At 40.6% G+C, this 19324-nt stretch overlaps 1 protein-coding gene across 3 annotated transcripts in view; it reads left to right on the top strand.

The window, feature by feature from the left end:
• The window catches only part of MAP3K20 (mitogen-activated protein kinase kinase kinase 20), a 173042-nt gene that overhangs the window by 116301 nt on the left and 37417 nt on the right, over positions 1 to 19324 (top strand). For 2 of the 3 annotated variants that reach the window (XM_060152630.1, XM_060152631.1), the window contains exons 11-12: positions 6090 to 6225; positions 18107 to 18151. In XM_060152630.1, coding sequence (XP_060008613.1) covers positions 6090 to 6225; positions 18107 to 18151 — 181 coding nt within the window. Of the gene's footprint in view, positions 1 to 6089; positions 6226 to 10003; positions 15531 to 18106; positions 18152 to 19324 lie in introns of those variants that run through there. The other variant, XM_060152632.1, reaches the window with a different exon arrangement.

Raw genomic sequence — 19324 nt, 5'->3', positions numbered from 1 at the left:
CTGAAAAATTATTGAGGACTCCAAAGGGCTTTTGTTTAAATGAGTTACATCTGTCAGTATTTACCACATTCAAAATTAGAACTGAGAAAAAAATTTAAATATGTAGTTATTGATTCATTTAAAAGACAGTAATAAATCCTGCTTCTGCATTCAGCCTATGGTACTATCCCACATCATGAAACCTGTGGAAAAGTCTGTGCACTTATGAGAGAATGAGAGTAGAAAAGGTAAATCATGTCTTAATGTTATACTGAAAACCAATTTAACCTTTGAAAAGCTCTCATGAGTCCCCAGATCACACTCTAAAACCACCACTTCTGTCTTTAAAATAACATTTTAATTAAAATATCATATTAAAGGGCCTGAAATGGCATTTCACAAAAAAAGAAGTCAAATGACCAATAAACATGTGAAAAGTATTCAACCTCATTTAGCAATCAAATCAAAGGGAACGTAATTTATTCATCAGATTGGCAAAAATTTGTATCATGAAAATATCCAGTGTTATAAACTTCCTCATACTTCGCTGGTGGGAAAATACTACCTTTCGGAGGACAGTTTGGCTATATAGATCAGACACCTCTCCCACTGCCATTTCTTTCCTAAGAAAATAAACGGGAAGGTTGTGCAAGAATGTATGGATATTTGTTTATCACATCCTTTAGAATGATAAAACTGGAAATGAGCTTAAAGTAAAATAAAAGATTGATTTGGTTTTTTTGTGGTTTTTATGATTTAGAAAATTATGATATCCCCACACACAAAATAGTATGGAGGCTTTCATGATATTACAGATCTGATAAACGATTCAAAAATGGATGCTACGGTCCAGTACGTTCAGAATGATTCCATTTATTCTAAAATAAACACATATTTACGTGTACATGTATGTGCACATAGAGAAAAGTATAAAAAGGTCAATGTTACATATCATTGGGTAATGAGATTATGGGAAAGCGTTTTCTATGTGTATATCTTTATTTTGTATAATAAACCTGGATTAGTAGAATAACAAATTTATTTTTTTAATTCTTCAAGCTAAAAAGATGAGAGAAATAAAATTGGTAATACATTAATGTATTTTAGTAAAAGGCAAACAGTTGCCTAGGGGGCTTCCTCATTGGCTATCTTTCAGGAATTCGTTAATCCTGAGAGCTGGAGAAAGAATATATATCTTTACCTGAAGCACTAAACCACAGTTTGAGCGGCAGCAGAGCTGTTTTAATTGAACTTGGTAATTGGTTAAAAACGTGGGGAATAATAATCATATTAATTAGAGTAACAATAACGAACACAGCTGTCATTTATCACATTCTTAACCAGATGCTTGTAGTTTATTTGGATTATCTTTTTTAATCCACATAGCAACCCTAGTGTGTACATCACAGGTGCAAGAACCGAGACCTGGACAGGTTGGACAACTGCTCAAGATTATACCATGTGAAACAGAACCAGCGCTGGCACCCAGGTGGTCTGATCCCACGGGCCTGCTGTGGCACACACGCTGTGCGGTGCTGTCCCTGAATTTGTGGCCAGTGTCATGCCCTCCACTGGATTCCCTTTTAGCAAAGAGAAGCATCACAGGGGCATGGTGGCTTTTTGTTTTTGTTTTTGTTTTGCGGTACGCCGGCCTCTCACTGTTGTGGCCTCTCCCGTCGCGGAGCACAGGCTCCGGACGCGCAGGCTCAGCGGCCATGCTCACGGGCCCAGCCGCTCCGCGGCATGTGGGATCTTCCCGGACCGGGGCACGAACCCGCGTCCCCTGCATCGGCAGGCGGACTCTCAGCCACTGCGCCACCAGGGAAGCCCAAGGGCATGATGGTTTTCAGTGATGATTAGGGCAAAACAACTATCCCACTCAACGTGCCAAGTGTCCAAAAGAAGGAAATGTTTTGTCAGGTCATCTGGATATTTCAAAGGACAGCACATTCAGACCACTCCTCTCTTTCCCCCGACTTTTATCTGGTGTCTGAAACCATGCGTCTAGGGTCCAAAGTGTGTGTAGGAAGTTAACAAGTATCAGTGAAGTCGGACTCCCGTCCTGCTCTGGTGTTTCTGACAAACGCTTGTTTGCTGGTAGAGCTTCCTCTACACATAAACCAGATGGAACATCTAGTCTTAGAAACTTAAATGATTATTCTGAAAATTCTTTTTAAAACTAGGTTATTAAAAACCACATGAACTATGTCCTTTCCTTTTACCTAATAGGTGATAGGCAAGAAATCTAGTGTCAGACCTTTCCTTGTTCATCACATCTTCACCTTGTTTCTCCTCCTATTGACTTATTAGCAATAGTGGCCACGAGCATTAAGAACAGAAAATGTGTCATCCTCTTGGTCGTGTTTTCAATTCTCGTTGCCCTTTGTGATTGTCTGCAGCCCTGTGGTCACCTGCACTGAGTGAGCCTCATGTCGCTGTGATAGTGCATTCAGGGTCTCTGTCTCTTGGTAAGACCTTCTGCGGGTTGCATTCTTCCTTGGTGATCAAAATATTCTTACTCTGGCACGCCTTCTTAAAAACAAAACACAGAGGGCTTCCCTGGTGGCGCAGTGGCTGAGAGTCCGCCTGCCGATGCAGGGGACGCGGGTTCGTGCCGCGGTCCGGGAGGATCCCACATGCCGCGGAGCGGCTGAGCCCGTGAGCCATGGCCGCTGAGCCTGCGCGTCCGGAGCCTGTGCTCCGCAACGGGAGGGGCCACAACAGTGAGAGGCCCGCGTACCGCAAAAAAAAAAAAAAAAAAAAACAGAGATTAAAAAACTAATCTTTGCAATTTGGATTTTAGCACAAATCATTTAATATATAACACTAAATGTAATATATATATTATCTATTTCTCATGTAATATATATATAACTGTTTTTATGAATTAATCTTTTATTTCAAAGTAAGTTTCTGTCTAGTAAAAGAAGATAATTGTAGTTCATTGCCTGTTTTTGACATAGGGAAAATTTTCATCAACTTAAAACATATTAAACTATATTTTTAGAACAGGAGGGTTATATAAGGGCATCAGCCAATGCATTTGATGCGAAACAGTACATCAAGAAAAACAGAGGGAACAGCCAGGGGAGCAACTGTCTTTGTGTTGCCATCCAGGTTTGGGTTACATCTCTTGTGGCGTAGGACCTGGACCACTGCTGTCAATATCCCGGGGCGTCTGGGAAAGCCTCGTTGGGGAGCATATTTACTCAGTCAGTTTTTGTTTTTCTGCGACAGCTTTCAGCTTACTTAGCTTTACTTAACTGTTGATGTATTTTCCAGAGGGCTTAAAATCAGAGTGGGCTCCCAGAGCTGGAACTTGAGATGAATCCTTGGCTTAAATGACAAGTGAAATTGCATGTGTTGGCCATTTACCCTGATCAAAAAGAACACCAGTGAGCTCAGTTTCCCTGGCAAAAGAGTTGGGACTGGGCTTGGTGGAAGCACCACGTGGCAGCAGCCCAGGGCCCTGCCGTATCACACTGAGTGTGCCCAGCTCTGCTGCCTCCTTTTCTCACCCTCTCATTGATTGAAGATGGCTCATTCTTTCCTTTTTGTTACAAAAGTTTTAACCTAAGGTTTTCTACACTGTGTTTTTTCCCTTAATCCTCCATTTGAAAAATAAAACACTTATTTATAAATGGGCATAATACTTTGTCTGAAATATCAGGGATAAAATTTGGATTTTATGATACAGTCATCATTTTGAAAGATGGCTGATTTACTGCTTTTCCTTAGGGACTCTAGTGTGACTTGACTTACCTGGCTTTATCATTTTCAGATGACACCAATAAAAGGGATGGGGTTGACAGCAGAGGCTTTTCCACTTACTTTCCTGCCTCCCTTGCTCTGAGGTACTTTGCAGACAGCCAGGGAAGTAAAACGTGGAGCCCAAGTCCAGAAACACCTCAGTAGCTGTTCTCGGAGTTGGGTTTTGCCAATTAATACCCAGAACCTTTTTGTTTTCCTTTATCTGCTTCTCATCTACAAGGGCATTGGGATAAGCTGTCCACTTATTCTGATTTCCCCTGGACATAAAAAGGCAGACTTTGGCTACCTACAGTCATCAACTTAGATCTGGGGGCATCTACCTTCTGTAGTGAAAGTCCCAACCAGGATCGCACAGTCGGACGTGTAGGTGTGTCCCAGGGGCACATGGGAGCAGCTGTTGGCTCAGCAGCTAATCTCCAACCGGCTTTTCTTTCCAGTCCCTTCCTTGTTCTGCGTCCTTCCCTCTGCGCCTTCGCTAACCCTTCCTTCCACCCTTCGCTCTGCTTCCCCTCCTCCTTTCTCTCTTCTTCCCTCCCTCCCTCTCGGTCTCTCCTTCTTTCTCTCAGTCTCTCATTACCGTTGCTTTTCTCACAGGCTCTTCAGAAACTGAAAGGGAAGAACTTCCAACTCTCAGAGCATAAATTTAGACTTAAACATGATGACAGCCCTGAAGGAGAAAAAAACCTGCCCTGAGCCATCTTACCAATTTCAGTTTCTATAAAGCACAGGTCTCTGTAACTGGACATATTGTTCCAGGTGGTGAGGTTGGTCAGCCCATAGAGACTAAGGAGGGAACTAACTTGCTTTTTAAATTATTAGAGTTAAAAGGAACCTTAGAGTTCATCTGGCCCAGGATTCCCACACTTGCCTGATTGTCAAAAAACGACCTGGCTCTTCTTTCAGATAATGGAGATTCCTAAGTCCTACCCAGCCCTACTGAATCCTGAGCTCTGAGGAAGGGTCCTAGGAATCTATGTTTTGTTGTATGTTTTGCCCAGGTAATTATTAGGATCAGGCAACTTGTGGAGCCCTGATAGAAGATAACTACCACCCCGTACAACTGAGGAGACTGAGTCCAGTTAATCCGTCAGTTACTTGAGCTACTCAGCAAATAGGCTAAGGTGAACTTACTAGTGGTATGACAGTGATCATATAACTGGAGTGTCATTTTCCCATCTCTCTCTTTGTGAGATGAGTACCTGTTTCTTGAGGCTGTAATGAGAGTAAGATGAGATAACATATAATAGAGCCAGATGACCGTAAGCATTTTTTTTTTTTTGGCTGCACCGTGTGGCTTGTGGGATCTTAGTTCCCCGACCAGGGATCAAACCTGGGTCCACGGCAGGGAAAGCCCAAATCTTTTTTCTTTTATAAATTTATTCTTACTTATATATTTGTGGCTGCGTTGGGTCTTTGTTGCTGCACGTGGGCTTTCTCTGGTTGCGGTGAGCGGGGGCTACTCTTGGTTGCCGTGCGTGGGCTTCTTGTTGCAGTGGCTTCTCTTGTTGCGGAGCACAGGCTCTAAGGCGTGCGGGCTTCAGTAGTTGTGGCTCATGGGCTCTAGAGCACAGGCTCAGTAGTTGTGGCTCACAGGCTTAGTTGCTCCACGGCATGTGGGATCTTCCCAGACCAGGGCTCGAACCCGTGTCCCCTGCATTGGCAGGTGGATTCTTTTATTTATTTATTTATTTATTTATTTATTTTTGGCTGTGTCGGGTCTTCGTTTCTGTGCGAGGGCTTTCTCTAGTTGCGGCGAGCGGGGGCCACTCTTCATTGCGGTGCGTGGACCTCTCACTATCGCGGCCTCTTCTGTCATGGAGCACAAGCTCAAGACGCGCAGGCTCAGTAGTTGTGGCGCACAGGCTTAGTTGCTCCGCAGCATGTGGGATCTTCCCGGACCGGGGCACGAACCCGTGTCCCCTGCATTGGCAGGCAGATTCTCAACCACTACGCCACCAGGGAAGCCCGGCAGGTGGATTATTAACCACTGCGCCACCAGGGAAGTCCCAAAAGCCCAAGTCTTAACCACTGGACTGCCAGGGAACTCCTGACCATAAGCATTTATTAAATGGCTAAACCAAGACACCAGCTCCATAGCTCAGGCCCCACCCAGTGGTTCTTCACTGCTTTGAGAAAGTATTCTGAGCTGATGTTTCCAAGCTAGAAACTACCTGTTGATTTTGAAGGATATGAAAGATTTCCTATTCTCTGCTTATTTACTGTTTGGTTTCAAAGCACAGGTTTAGCCTTTTCCTTTGATTAAGCATTGTGATGGACCCCTCAGCATGTAACACCTCTTCAGCAAAGTTGCGACTTAAACCAGTTATATCCCTGTGCAGGTGTGAAATTGAAGCAACTCTTGAGAGGCTGAAGAAACTAGAACGTGACCTCAGCTTTAAAGAGCAGGAGCTCAAAGAACGAGAAAGACGGCTAAAGATGTGGGAGCAAAAGCTGACGGAACAGTCCAACACCCCGGTGAGTGTTCCCTGCAGGGTTCACGGATCCCGTACTTAGGAGGCTGGCTGAGCATGGCAGCATGGCACCCCTCCCCCCTCCCCTGCTGCCTCCTCACTTCCTGCCTCGTGCCTCTACATTAAAGGATCCACATTTACACTCCCGTAGCGCTCCTATCTCTTTTCAATTAACAAAATGCCAGAAATTTAGAAGGAAAGCTTAGCCTATTTCTGGCTCTTTCTCCGAGAACTGTTATTCTGTCAGTGTGTTTGTGTATTAGAATTACAAAAATAAAATTCAGTGTATTTTCACACCATCTGCTAGATCCCCAGAGCCTGTGCCTCGAGGCTGATTAACTCTTTATAGAGTCCGCCGGTAATTAATAAATGTTATACCAAGGCAGCTAGCTGTCTGAGAAAGTCGTTGATGTGTCAGAACTTCACCGAGTTTTCCTTCTAAAAGAGAGCTAACTTAATGATCTATAAATGACGAGAATTAATATTCCTTGCTCAATTTAGGGTCACAATCATGGGCAGCAAAAGATTGGAAAAAGACTTCTCTCAGGACAAGCTTCCAGTATTTACTCCACCAAAAAATATACTGGTTTTTTTTTCCAAGTCCTGTATTTGGACTAAGATAAAAATGCTTTGTAAGGATTTTGCTATTTATATACTTACCATGAGCTTATATGTTAACATGATATATTAAAATCTAGTCAAATTTCAGCATTCTTCCCTATTTTAAATAATTTATTATTTTAGGAATTAAGTATAAATTTATCATTGGCTTTTCCAGGGTTTTTAATGGGCAATATATGTCCACTTTAAGATCACAAGTAATAATAAGACTAAAAGTACACTTGTTATGTACTTTAAATTCATTTTTGATAGTTGCTATGGCGATTATACCAAAAAAATTCTTAAATGCCCTTCACTTTGTGATCTTCAAAAAACTTTCTTGGGCTTCCCTGGTGGCGCAGTGATTGAGAGTCCGCCTGCCGATGCAGGGGACACGGGTTCGTGCCCCGGTCCGGGAGGATCCCACATGCCTCGGAGCGGCTGGGCCCGTGAGCCATGGCCGCTGAGCCTGCGCGTCCGGAGCCTGTGCTCTGCAAAGGGAGAGGCCACAACAGTGAGAGGCCCGCGTACGCAAAAAAAAAAAAAACTTTCCTATTTTTAAAAGTCTTAATCTCCATTTAGCAGCCAATGCCCAACTGCAAAGTACTTTCCAGTGTCTAAAGAATAAAATAGTTTGCCTCCTTTTCCAATTTATGTGGAGAAATAACCTGATTTCCAAAAAAGGAAAATACAGTGAAGTTAAATGTTTATCATCAGATTTAACTTTTTCAAAAATGACTTTGGTTATCCAGGGAATCCCAAAGTAAGAACTGAATTGCTATGCATAAGACTGTCATGGCTACCACATCTTATAAGTACCACAGTACTTATAAGTTCAGTGAATTTTAACTTGGCTCTCAAAAAAGAAGTTAAGGAAAGTTTCCTGTTCTGGTTGAATTGGTACCAACAGGCAGACTCAGAAAGCATTACCTTAAGGATCTTCAAGGGAACACTGCTTCTCCCAGAGCTGATGAGAGGCAAAAATATGGCCATCTTCTGAAGTCTGAGAGTTGTGGGGATTTTTTAAGTACATTGAAATCTTAAGCTATAAAGCACTGCATGGCTTGACTCTTTCTAAATGTAGCATTTTAAGAAAAAACTTTAAAGGACCCATTAAAGTATGCTTTAGAACCTTTCTTTAGTTTACTGGCATTAGTTTTGCTAAGAAATTATGGGCTGCCTTGCACACATTATTGCTATTAGTAACGCAGTTGTATAATAAATGATGAAAAACTCTGAGTGCACAGTAGGTTGTATGCTTGCGTTTTAAATGCAGAAAACTCTCTGTAAAGGAACTGCTCTGAAGGCTACCATCTAACAATGGACAGCATGCAGCACGATCTCAATGAGATTTTCTTCCTTTTTTTTACTTATGAAGGCTAAGTTTTCTTTCTGTACAGTACTTGCTTTTAATGTCTCTTCTTCATAGAGCTGGTATTTCTGAAGGAAAGGTTTGTGCTCAGGTATTTTATAAGTAGATATTTTCTTTTATCCTCACATCAGTTTCTAGTTGACTTTAAATGAGGTTTCTGAGAGACTGATAAGAATAAACCTCTTTTAAAAGGAAGCGACTGGAGGTTGAGGTTTTCTCTGTGTAGCCTCATCTTAATTATAAAAGTTTAATATTAAAGTAACGTCATAAAAAAATTGTATTACTGCATTTATTTCAAGGAAGGACACTACTTTCTTTCCTGAAATTAAAACATTAGTTAAAGATATTTGGGAAGCTGAATCTTCCATACACAAATATGAACAATGTTTATTTTTAATGATTGTTGTAGCTTGATGTAGAAATTTTACTTCTTTTAAAAATAATAGATTATTTGAGAGGCATTTGTTGAGATCTTAACATAATGTGAAATAATTATGAAATATATGAAATAATAAAATAGATAAGCAGCAAAGAGATCCTGAGAGTATCTAACAATTGAAAACAAATTTGAGAGGCTGGGAAATTTGACTGCAAGGAAAGTAATAGCCCGTTTCCGGTGTTAAAGGATCTAAAACAATTTCTTTCTTCCATGTAACTTCTGCTTTTTAGTTGAATTATATGAAGTTCTGATTGAACTAATAACTGTAGAGGTCTTTTCCTAGTGGAGTTAAGATAGTTTTTTTTAAAAAAACTTGATTCCAACTTTAATTTAAAAATTAGGAAATTGGTCCTAAAAAGTACCTTTACATGCAGAATATGAAGGTCATCCCAGAGTTATATTACTTTTTTACCCTTATTTAAACAGCATCAAAATAGAAGCCTTAATTTGCTTCTTTCTCAAAGGAAGAGGCAGTAACACTTTGAGATCCTAACAGTTTTACCCCTGAAATGAACAACATTTATGGAAATAGGTTGGCTGTTTAAAATAATTATGTAAGATTGAAAATAAATGTCTGTATCTGCTCTGAGAAGAATTCCTAGAAAAAAATTCTGCTAAAAGAAGGAAACTTGTAGAGAATAGAGACAAAGGTAACAATCTAAATTAATACTAGTTTCCTTTCCTCCCAGTTTTCCCATGTATTTACATACTTGTTTATAACTTAAATGTTAGAGACAATCTAGAATTTGTTTACAAGTGAATGATTTCATAAATTGGAAAACAAGAATTATATCTGGCTGTAATAAATAATAAAGGGAGACAAGTGAATTCTAGACTGTTTATAGATACTTAATCTAGCTAAAAAGGTAGCTAATGACCCAGATCTCCCAATTGACTGCTAAACTGTTTTTATGCTTCCTCTAAGCTTTTCTTCTTTGGTCCAAGGTTTCTTGTTTATTTTTTTTAACTCGAGATTTAATCTCTACTTAATTTCTCTTTTAATATAATAATTAACTAAATGTTTCCATATGAAAGTCAAATTGGGAAAAATTGAGAGAAATTCTAAAAACTACTTTGTTTTAAGGAAAAGGAGGGCTTAAAACTTACAACTTCCTTCCTATTGGAAATTCGGCTTGCTGTGGTGCTTTGCAAACCTTTGGTTGTGATTTACTCTGTCATTTATAAATTATGGTAAACACGCTGGAGCCAAACCTGCCATTAAATAAATTCTCAAATAATCCCTTACATTCATTTATTTCACTAATCATTTACCTTCTGTGCAACACCCACTAGTTTTGTGGTATCTGTTTCCTTGATATAAATTGGTCCTAATTTCTCTTTTTACTTCTGTCCTTTCTTCCCTCATGATAGCTTCTCTTGCCTCTTGCTGCAAGAATGTCTGAGGAGTCTTACTTTGAATCTAAGACAGAGGAGTCAAACAGTGCAGAGATGTCATGTCAGATCACAGCAACAAGTAACGGGGAGGGCCATGGCATGAACCAAAGTCTGCAGGCCATGATGCTGATGGGCTTTGGGGATATCTTCTCAATGAACAAAGCAGGAGCTGTGATGCATTCTGGGATGCAGATAAACATGCAAGCCAAGCAGAATTCTTCCAAAACTACATCTAAGAGAAGGGGGAAGAAGGTCAACATGGCCCTGGGGTTCAGTGATTTTGACTTGTCAGAAGGTGATGATGATGGTGATGATGATGGTGATGAGGAAGATAATGACATGGATAACAATAGTGAATGAAAGCAGAGAGCAAAGTATTAAAATTGAAAATGTCCGGGAAAACAAAAGAAACTTGTTATCTCAGTCTGTACAAAAACCAGTAAGGAGGTAGAAAACCAAGCACTGCATTTTTAGGCCAATCACATTTATATGACAGTCATTTCTTTACGATTTTACTTTTGATTTGTCTTTGCTTACAGAAAAGGGGGGAGGGGATTAAGCCAAAAAGGTCTATTCAATGAATCAGCAAATGTGGTGCCTGATTATAGAAACTTGTGATTCTATATGTAATATAGCATTTTTTAACGAATGACATTCTGGCTTTTTAAAAATGAATACATTATAGTTTGATTTGATTTGATTTATTCAGTTGCTTTAAAAAACTTACATTTTCAACAAGCACTCTTAACTCCTAATTCTTCTTTGACACTTGATTTTCTTGTAACATACTATGTTTTTTTTCCCCTTATGGCAATACACCATACTGTCAGAAATAATTGATAGTGACTAAAAAATCTAACAATAAAAAAATTGAAACGAAAGGAAGTTCTAACAAATACTTCTCCAGAAATACCTAAGTGCTGAGGGTTTTTAATACTTAATAGCACAACTTCTGAAAGTAAAACCCAAGAGATGTTTTCAGTAGTACGTTTGCAGGAGAAATACTCTAACTTGAAACCAAACAGCAGTGTTTTGGCACTTTCACACCAGTGCTCGCCCCAGAAGCTTCTTAACAGCACACTGTCATCTAAGGCTTAGCTTATACCTTATACAAAGAGAAAGAGAGAGTAAGGGATCACACTTCCAGGCAGCGTGAGCGTTAATACGGGGGCAGGAGTGTATGCGTGTGTGTTTGTTTTCCAGAGGGGCATGAGAATCCTGGATTCTAAATACATGTAGAGATATTTTAAAGACAGAACTAAATATTATAAAAAGAATAGCAAAGATAAGCTGTCCTTACTTAGGCAAAAGTGCAGAATGAAGGGTCCTTTTTATAGCAGATCTAGCCTTCCAGATTTCTTTTTTTTAACCCTGACTCAGCCATGCTGGTGTTAAAGAGAAGTAAATGTAGGTGCTGCTCTGAAAACCTAGCTAGCCAGAGAGATATTCTCAGAATGTTATCGCAGAATTGTCAAAGCTTGTTTAAACTATAAAATATTAAAAAACTACAAAACATTTGTAGTTATGTACATACAGAAAGGCAAAAGAACAAAGAAAGATTTTTTTTCAGTCTAAATTTGAAAGCAGTGCCGTTCATTTGACTATTAAACCAAAGTACTTTGGGTGGTTCTTTTTATGGAAGATTTTTTTTTTTTAATTTTATTTTTGGCTGCATTGGGTCTTCGTTGCTGCGCGCGGGCTTTCTCTAGTTGTGGCAAGCGGGGGCTACTCTTCGTTGCGGTGTGCAGGCTTCTCTCATTGTGAAGCACGGGCTCTAGGCACACGGGTTTCAGTAGCTGTGGCACACGGGCTCAGTAGTTGTGGCACATGGGCTTAGTTGCTCTGCGGCATGTGGGATCTTCCCAGACCAGGACTCGAACCTGTGTCCCCTGCATTAGCAGGTGGATTCTTAACCACTGCGCCACCAGGGAAGCCCATAGAAGATTTAAGAAAGGATATCATCATAGATATTGTCTAATATTATTTCCAAGTATATTTGATCATAAAAAGCCTCCTGGAATTTGAAGCATGACATGCTTCCAATCCCCATTAAGGGTGGAAAATACCACAAAATGATCAGTACTCTGTGCCAGCTTTATTTAGAGAAAAATTACTAATAAAATGTTCTGGGTGTGAAATGTAGAGACCAGTCTGTATAGAATAGTGATAAATAGAAGGATCTGGAGTCAGATCGTGATTCAAAATCGCTGTGCAATCTTGGGCAAATTATTTAACTTGTACGTCTGCTCACCTTTAACTTGAGAATGGTAATAGTACTTACCTAAAGGATTGTTGTGAGGATTAAATAAGATGATACATGTAAAGCATTTAACACAGTACCAGGCCAATGGTAAGTGGTCAGTTAATGTTAGCTACTGTTAACTATGCCAGTGAAAAGACACTGAAAAATAAGTGGTTTCTGTAACCTGGAAAACGAAACTATCAATTTCAAGTGATATTTGTTGAGTAGGATGAGATGAAAGTTAAAGTGAATAGCTTTCAGGAAAGATAGAGAACATCTTTGGAACGTAAGCTGCACGAGCCGATCTACTCTGTCGCCCTTTGAAGACCATGCACATGGCAAGGTTTAGCTAGTCTGAGGTGTTTGCAGGCCTTGCTACCACCCACAGACCAGGCAAACACAGAAAGAAGAGGTAAACGTTTCCCCTAGAAGATGGGTTCCCCACATACCCAATCTGATACACTTCCTATGTCTATGCAAATATAGACACAGATACACACACACCACAGTATATTGCTGGTGACAAACAGGTGCAAACATAAATAGGCATCCTGTCTGCACTCAGACATGGAGGAGGCCTCTTTGATTCAAGACGAGCCACTCAAGCAGAAGATCTTGGAGTGGAGCAGAGGGGATGGTTTTCAGCTCTTGACTTCCCAGCATGCCCTGGGGCTCTGTGCCATGTAACCTGAAGGAGAGCCAGAGACCAGGTAGTTCACAGCTTGTTGTTGCACATCTTCCCAGGCCAAGGTAAAGTCATCCATCCCACCAGTATTCATTGAGCCCCTCCTTTGCGCCCGGTACCGTTCTAGGGAACAGCTAGATGAAAATCTGCACTTGCGGAGCTTACAGGCCAGCAAGCGGAGATGGCCAACAAACAGAACAAATGCATCATGTAGTAAACATTTGATAAGTGCACGCTGGGAAACGAAGCAGGGAAGGATGAGGCCCATAGCGGAGTGTTGTGGACTTTAAAGTGTGGTCAGGAAAGGCCTTACCCATAATGGAATCTCTGTGGGCTGATTTTGGGATCTGTGCACCTTATGTAAGAGTGTAAACCTTAAAAAATATAAGAGTGTAAACCTTGTCTCTCATTTGAGAATAACCGGAAATAAATTTAGAACGTATGAAATGAATGGGATGGACATTTTTTAAAATTTACATTAAATAAAAATGTATAATAATAATTAGATCTATTAGGATTATACATAAGGTTTTGGTGCATTAATAAAAGCAGCCAAATAAGGCCAAAAGAGAAAGGTAACAACCCAGACCTAGGTTTACCATCATTCAGGTAATATTTCTCTAATCTCTCGACTGCTGCCATTTTCCTCACAGAAATTCCAGAGATGGTCATAGCTCAATACTCTGCCATCAGGAAACTGCAGAGATTTTGGACACAGCAGAATTGATAACCTCAGTGATACGCTTGCAATGTTCTAACCTAAAATTGGGCTGTAGGTAATTACTATAGGGCACTGGCTATTTTACTTTCTGTTCCAAATCAGTGTCTTTCTAGGGTTTTGAACATCCCTGAAATCTGCATCATAGAAACAGAATCTTAAAGTGGTTTCCCTTGATCTATGAAGATGATTTAGAAGACTTTAGACTCTATTAGTAGCCTTATTAAATTTAAAAAGAAATATTTATCAGCCATAGGCAGAATTTCTAATGAAGATGTTAATTATACAGCTTTTAATTCACTTTTCAGATCAGTTTTGTTGTTGTTGTTTTTGTGTTTTAACGTCTTTATTAGAGTATAATTGCTTTACAGTGGTGTGTTAGTTTCTGCTGTATAACAAAGTGAATCACTATGCATATACATATATCCCCATATCCCCTCCCTCTTGCATCTGTCTCCCTCCCACCCTCCCTATCCCACCCCTCTAGGTGGACACAAAGCACCGAGCTGATCTCCCTGTGCTATGCAGCTGCTTCCCACTAGCTATCTGTTTTACGTTTGGTAGTGTATATACGTCTATGCCACTCTCTCACTTTGTTCCAGCTTATCCTCCCCCCCCCCCGTGTCCTCAAGTCCGTTCTCTACGTCTGCGTCTTTATTCCTGTCTTGCCCCCAGGTTCTTCAGAACCTTTTCTTTTAGATTCCATATATATGTGTTAGCATACGGTATTTGTTTTTCTCTTTCTGACTTACTTCACTCTGTATGACACACTCTAGGTCCATCCACCTCACTACAAATAACTCAATTTCGTTTCTTTTTATTAGCCAGTGATTTTTAATATGCAGTAGATTTGTTAGACTTTAACACCAGCTGGGGAATTCAAACTTGATCCCCATGAAAATCAAGGAATTGGGGTGGGGGAAGGTTTGGGAGAGATCTAAAACGATTTCTCATGGCACTACGATGTACACAACTTTGCTTTTCCGAGGTTTCATTGGAGTGGTAAGAATTTCATGAAAGATAATTTTAAAACTTACTCTGAGTTAAATCTTGATCCTTTTTTTTGATACACTAGACTTGTTGCTGCCTTTTGAAACTAGCAGTCTACTGTACCGCATACATCATAAAGCATAATTTTTCTATAATCAGGTACCTTTTGCTGCTTTGGGGTAAGACTGTTTTCCTGTTTAGATGTTAAGCATTTCCAGAGAGAAGAATCTGTTCTGTTCTTTTGATTGTAACATAGCCTGATAGCTGCCTCTCTGATGAGAAATGAGCGTCTACCAGGACATCTGGAGGACTAGCTATGTTTCCTCAGACTCCAGCTTAGTTTGCACTCTATTACCTGTGAGGAGCTTTCTGGCATGTGATTATTTACTTCAGAGCTAGAGTTTCAGGCACGTACATTAACTATTTTATATTGTGTGCAGAATAATAGACCTTTTAATGTCAGATACAATACACTGCACATATTGCTTTTGCACTGTTTTAAACTTTTTGTACTAAATGATAGAAAATATTTATATTCTTTGAGTGTGAGCTTTGAATAGATGGCATTATCACCTTATTGGTTTTTTTTTTAACAAAACGTTTTTCTCAATTATTCTATCGCAATGTTATTCTGAGCAAGTCCTATGCCAAAATCGTGTATCATGTTTGTATGGAAGATTAAATTTTATTCTTGTGTGGTAAGACTACTCAGTTATTGACTTCCTTGTTGGAATTTGATATTCCAACACAAAGTCCACAATGTATTCAGAAATCCAAGTTGGTGTCATACATTTCATTTTGATGTGAACTTTTCTTTGCTTTCCTTTGTTTTAAGACTCCATTTTGCAATAAACGTTTTGACAGTAAATCCCTTTGTTATGTGTTATTGTGTATATCAGAGCTTTGTTAGATTGGATTCCCAACAACCTTTGAAGGAATCATTATCACACGCATAACCATGAGTGTGAGCTTCTCTCCTGAAATCAACTGGAGTGTAAATAATGAATTTGTAAAGTGATGGGGCAGTCACAAGGTGGATTTTTTTTTTTTTTAATCCCCAAAGAGAGACAGAAAAGCTTAGAACTCACCCTATAGCAGATACACTGATAATGTTAACAAGGTCCAGCAGACATAGAGGAAATAGGAAGCCACTCTGTGGCTGGAGATATTAACTCTTCTCCCCTGTTCTGCCAAATTCAAACCGTCTTGAAGCATGCCTGGCTCCAGCCTTCCTCTCACTAATCTTTGCCAGCAGCATGCAAGAATCCTGCCGGAGCAAGTCTCACACTGAATCCAGCGCCTTTCCCTTGGCGTCATCTTGGTGAGCCACCCTCAGAGCACAAGTCAACTCTTCTCCTCTCCTTCGGACATGAAAACCAAAGATGTTGGTTTTGATTAGTTGTTTCCTTTACAACCTTTATGCAAGAAATACTTATCAATTTTGTTCAGCACAACATTTGGGAATTATATACAAATCAAAACATTCCATACACCCTCACTTCTTCTAAAAGCCAGCCTTGATGCAGCCTTAAACGGCTCTGTAAAGTAAAGCAGTCTGTTGTTTCTTAAACTAATCAAACAAGTTCCTTATTTCACATTTGAGTCTGTGATGGGAAAAGCAAATGACGCTTCTGCAGCTGTGTCCAGCTGCCCCGTGAAGAAATAAAACTTGTCATGTATTTTCTTTGATCAAGTTCAGTTTTAGATCCTGTTTCTCAAGTCACTTTCGTTTCTGCATTATTAAAGCAGGTGAGTGCATGTGACTACAAACACCAGGTATTTCAGAGGAGGGAAGGGGCAGTCCTGTGGGAATCGGAGCACATGAGGGTAGCGGAGTACATGTAGAGTGGTAGCGATGTACACCCTTGCAACTTATCTGTACGTCTCAAACTCTCTGCATTCAGATTTATTGTAACTAGTGGGTTTTTTAAATAAATCTGCCTGGCCCCCTAGAGTTGGCTGCAGTTCCCCTTGATCCTTGGACATGCGCACACTGTATCTGGAGCTCCCGTTGAACAAACGTGCCGTGCCCGTCCTTCCTTCCTGTCCCGCCTCCACCACTGCCAGTGTCTTGCCTTGTTGCTTCTCACCAGGAGTCACCTCTCTCCTAGCCCTGCTGTGTCAGCTCAAGCCACTATGCCTTCCATCCCCCATGGTGGTCTATGAAACCCTCCCTTTTCCGTGGTATAGCCATAGACATTGAACTCTGTACCAGAGAATTTAGCATCATAGTAAATGCACCCTTCAGTTTTACTCATTCAACAAACTGTTCAACAAAAATTTACCAGGTGTTGTGTGCCAGGCACTCTGATGGGCGCTGAGGAAACTAAAGGTGGCCTTGAACTCCTCCCAAGGTATAGTCCAGACCTACTTTACCCCCCCTTAAATTAAAAGCTCCTTGAAGGCAGAGGCATGCCTTTCCTAGCAAGGTTTTGAGCATGTGAATTTAAAATACCTGCAGATTAGAAGGATTAACTCACCCACCCTCTGATGTTTACACTAATGGTAAAAGTAACCAAATCCAACTTCTTTTTTTTTCAACTCGCACAAAAAATATTATTTGTAACACGTGTTGAAAGACACTTTGCCATGTTGCCTCATGAGCAATCCAACCATGTTGGCAAGTTAAGCTGGTTAAAACTAATGGCTATAGCAAACTAATTCAAGTCACAAGACACAGATTTTCTTCCCGTTACGTAGGTATTTATTTAGTCTGTGGCCATGGAGCATATATTGAAGCGAGTAGTCCTTTGGCTCTGAAAATGGGCAGGCAGGAGTCCTCTTGCAAAGTTGTCATTCATGTTTGTATACTTGCCAGGGAGGGAGGTTAGTTTAGTTTAGTTTTAGTTAGAGCAACTCTGCAACCTGGGTTCCTTAGGACGGCTCCAATTTTACGTGTCCTTCTAATATTTTGTTTTAAAAATATAGTGCAACTGAGACATTTAAACACTTAGAAATTCCCCTCTAAAAATAAGCATGTAAAACATCTGGTTACCAAGTGGTTGCTTTGGAATTTTCATTAATGATCAAACGATCTTCGTGTTGACTGAGAATTCCGAAGACGGCTCTGGTATCTGACAAACGTCAGAAATTCCTTGACTGCCAAGGCCTTCTCATGGGAGGTAAAACTACTCTCAGTGTGCCAAGTACAAAGAGTGGAAAATCCCAAGATGTGCAGAGTCCCATTGTCACGACTCACCAAGCACAATGAATTGTTACTGAGAGGTGGTTTGGCTTCTGTGGGCAACATCTTTGGAACCCTGAGAAATTCCTTAACGGTTGGGAAAACTGGTTTCCATTCAATGCCACCTGCAGGAGGAACCAAGCCAGAGCTGCTTGGTTTTAGCTGCCCAGAGCTAAAATACTGAAAAGTGTGGGGATAAACCAAAAAGACAGTGATAATATTCCTTCTTTTTTTCCATTTCATTCGTATTTCCCATGCAGCTGCTGCCTTCCTTTGAGATTGGTGCGTGGACAGAAGAGGACGTGGTAAGCAGCTTCTTTTAATGCCTCATTTAACCTGGGCAGGTAGTTCATAAATTTGTCCACAAGTTAAAAATACAGGGAGAGGGGTTTGGGCCTTAGGAAAGTGTTAAGTAGGAGAAGTTGACAAATTCCATGTCTTTCTATTTTTAATGCAGTAATGATTTAAAATAAGGCCTCGAGCAAAGCAAGTATCTCTTCAAATCTTACAAGAGGATTCCACCTCCCTATTTGCTCTGAAAGGTATACCAGGATACAGTAATGAATACCAGTTAAAGGGGGGATCCAGGATACTAAATGAACATACTTGGAAAAAAATTGATCTTAAGTTTTCCCAAAAGACCAGGGATGGACTTGAACCATGGTGGGGAAAGAACTGGTAGAGGCAGTGCCTTAGCCCTGTTCATTTTACTGTCTTTACTCTGACCTTCCCAAGAAGGAATAGACCCGAGCTCCCAGACATTCTCTGAAGTGGGAGCCGGAGAAGCCCCATGTTTGGGGGAGGATGTGAACAGACTAGTTAAGTCCAAAGGAAATCCCACACCCTACAGTCTGGGTAGAGACCCTGAGGAACAATCCTGCTTAGCCTGTTATATCTCTGTATCTGTTTCCTTAAGTGAAAAACAGGTCCGAGAATTCTTGGTCAGAGACCTCAGGGGTTTTTGCCTGTCCAGGTCCATTTTATAAGTTCAAGGTTTCATTAAATGAAAAAGGAAAAAATAAAAGTTTGTATGCCAGCCTCAGCAGGCCCACACCCCAGGAAATAGACTAGGTACCCCAAAGTCAAACTCATTATTAGAAACTCTTGGGAAGGTCTCTGGAAGGTTTACCAGACTCAACTGGTTTCTGGGCCAGGGCACATCCTCCCAAGCCCTTGGTCTTCTGGTGAAGTAATCCTGCTTTCAGATAAGCTCATCTCTGTGGCTTCTGCAGGGGAAGTACGCTAGCACCAGTTACCTCTATTTCCCATTCCCTGAGTCCTGGTGATTCTAACTTTCCTGCCAGCCCTGCTTAACAAGGACAGAGGACTTAGGCTCGCCTCTTCACAGGCCTCCATAGAACCCCTTTATCCCCAGCTGCAAAGTTGGCCCTTCTCATCTGAGAAGAAATGTTTTAAAAGGCACTGAGCTCTAAAAGCTATTTTTAGTCTTTGCTCTGAGGTTGAGTGGTTTTCAAACC

This window comes from Lagenorhynchus albirostris, chromosome 6 (assembly GCF_949774975.1).
Source record: "Lagenorhynchus albirostris chromosome 6, mLagAlb1.1, whole genome shotgun sequence".
NCBI classification, from domain to species: domain Eukaryota; kingdom Metazoa; phylum Chordata; class Mammalia; order Artiodactyla; family Delphinidae; genus Lagenorhynchus; species Lagenorhynchus albirostris.
This window is presented reverse-complemented; position numbering and strand designations above follow the sequence as displayed.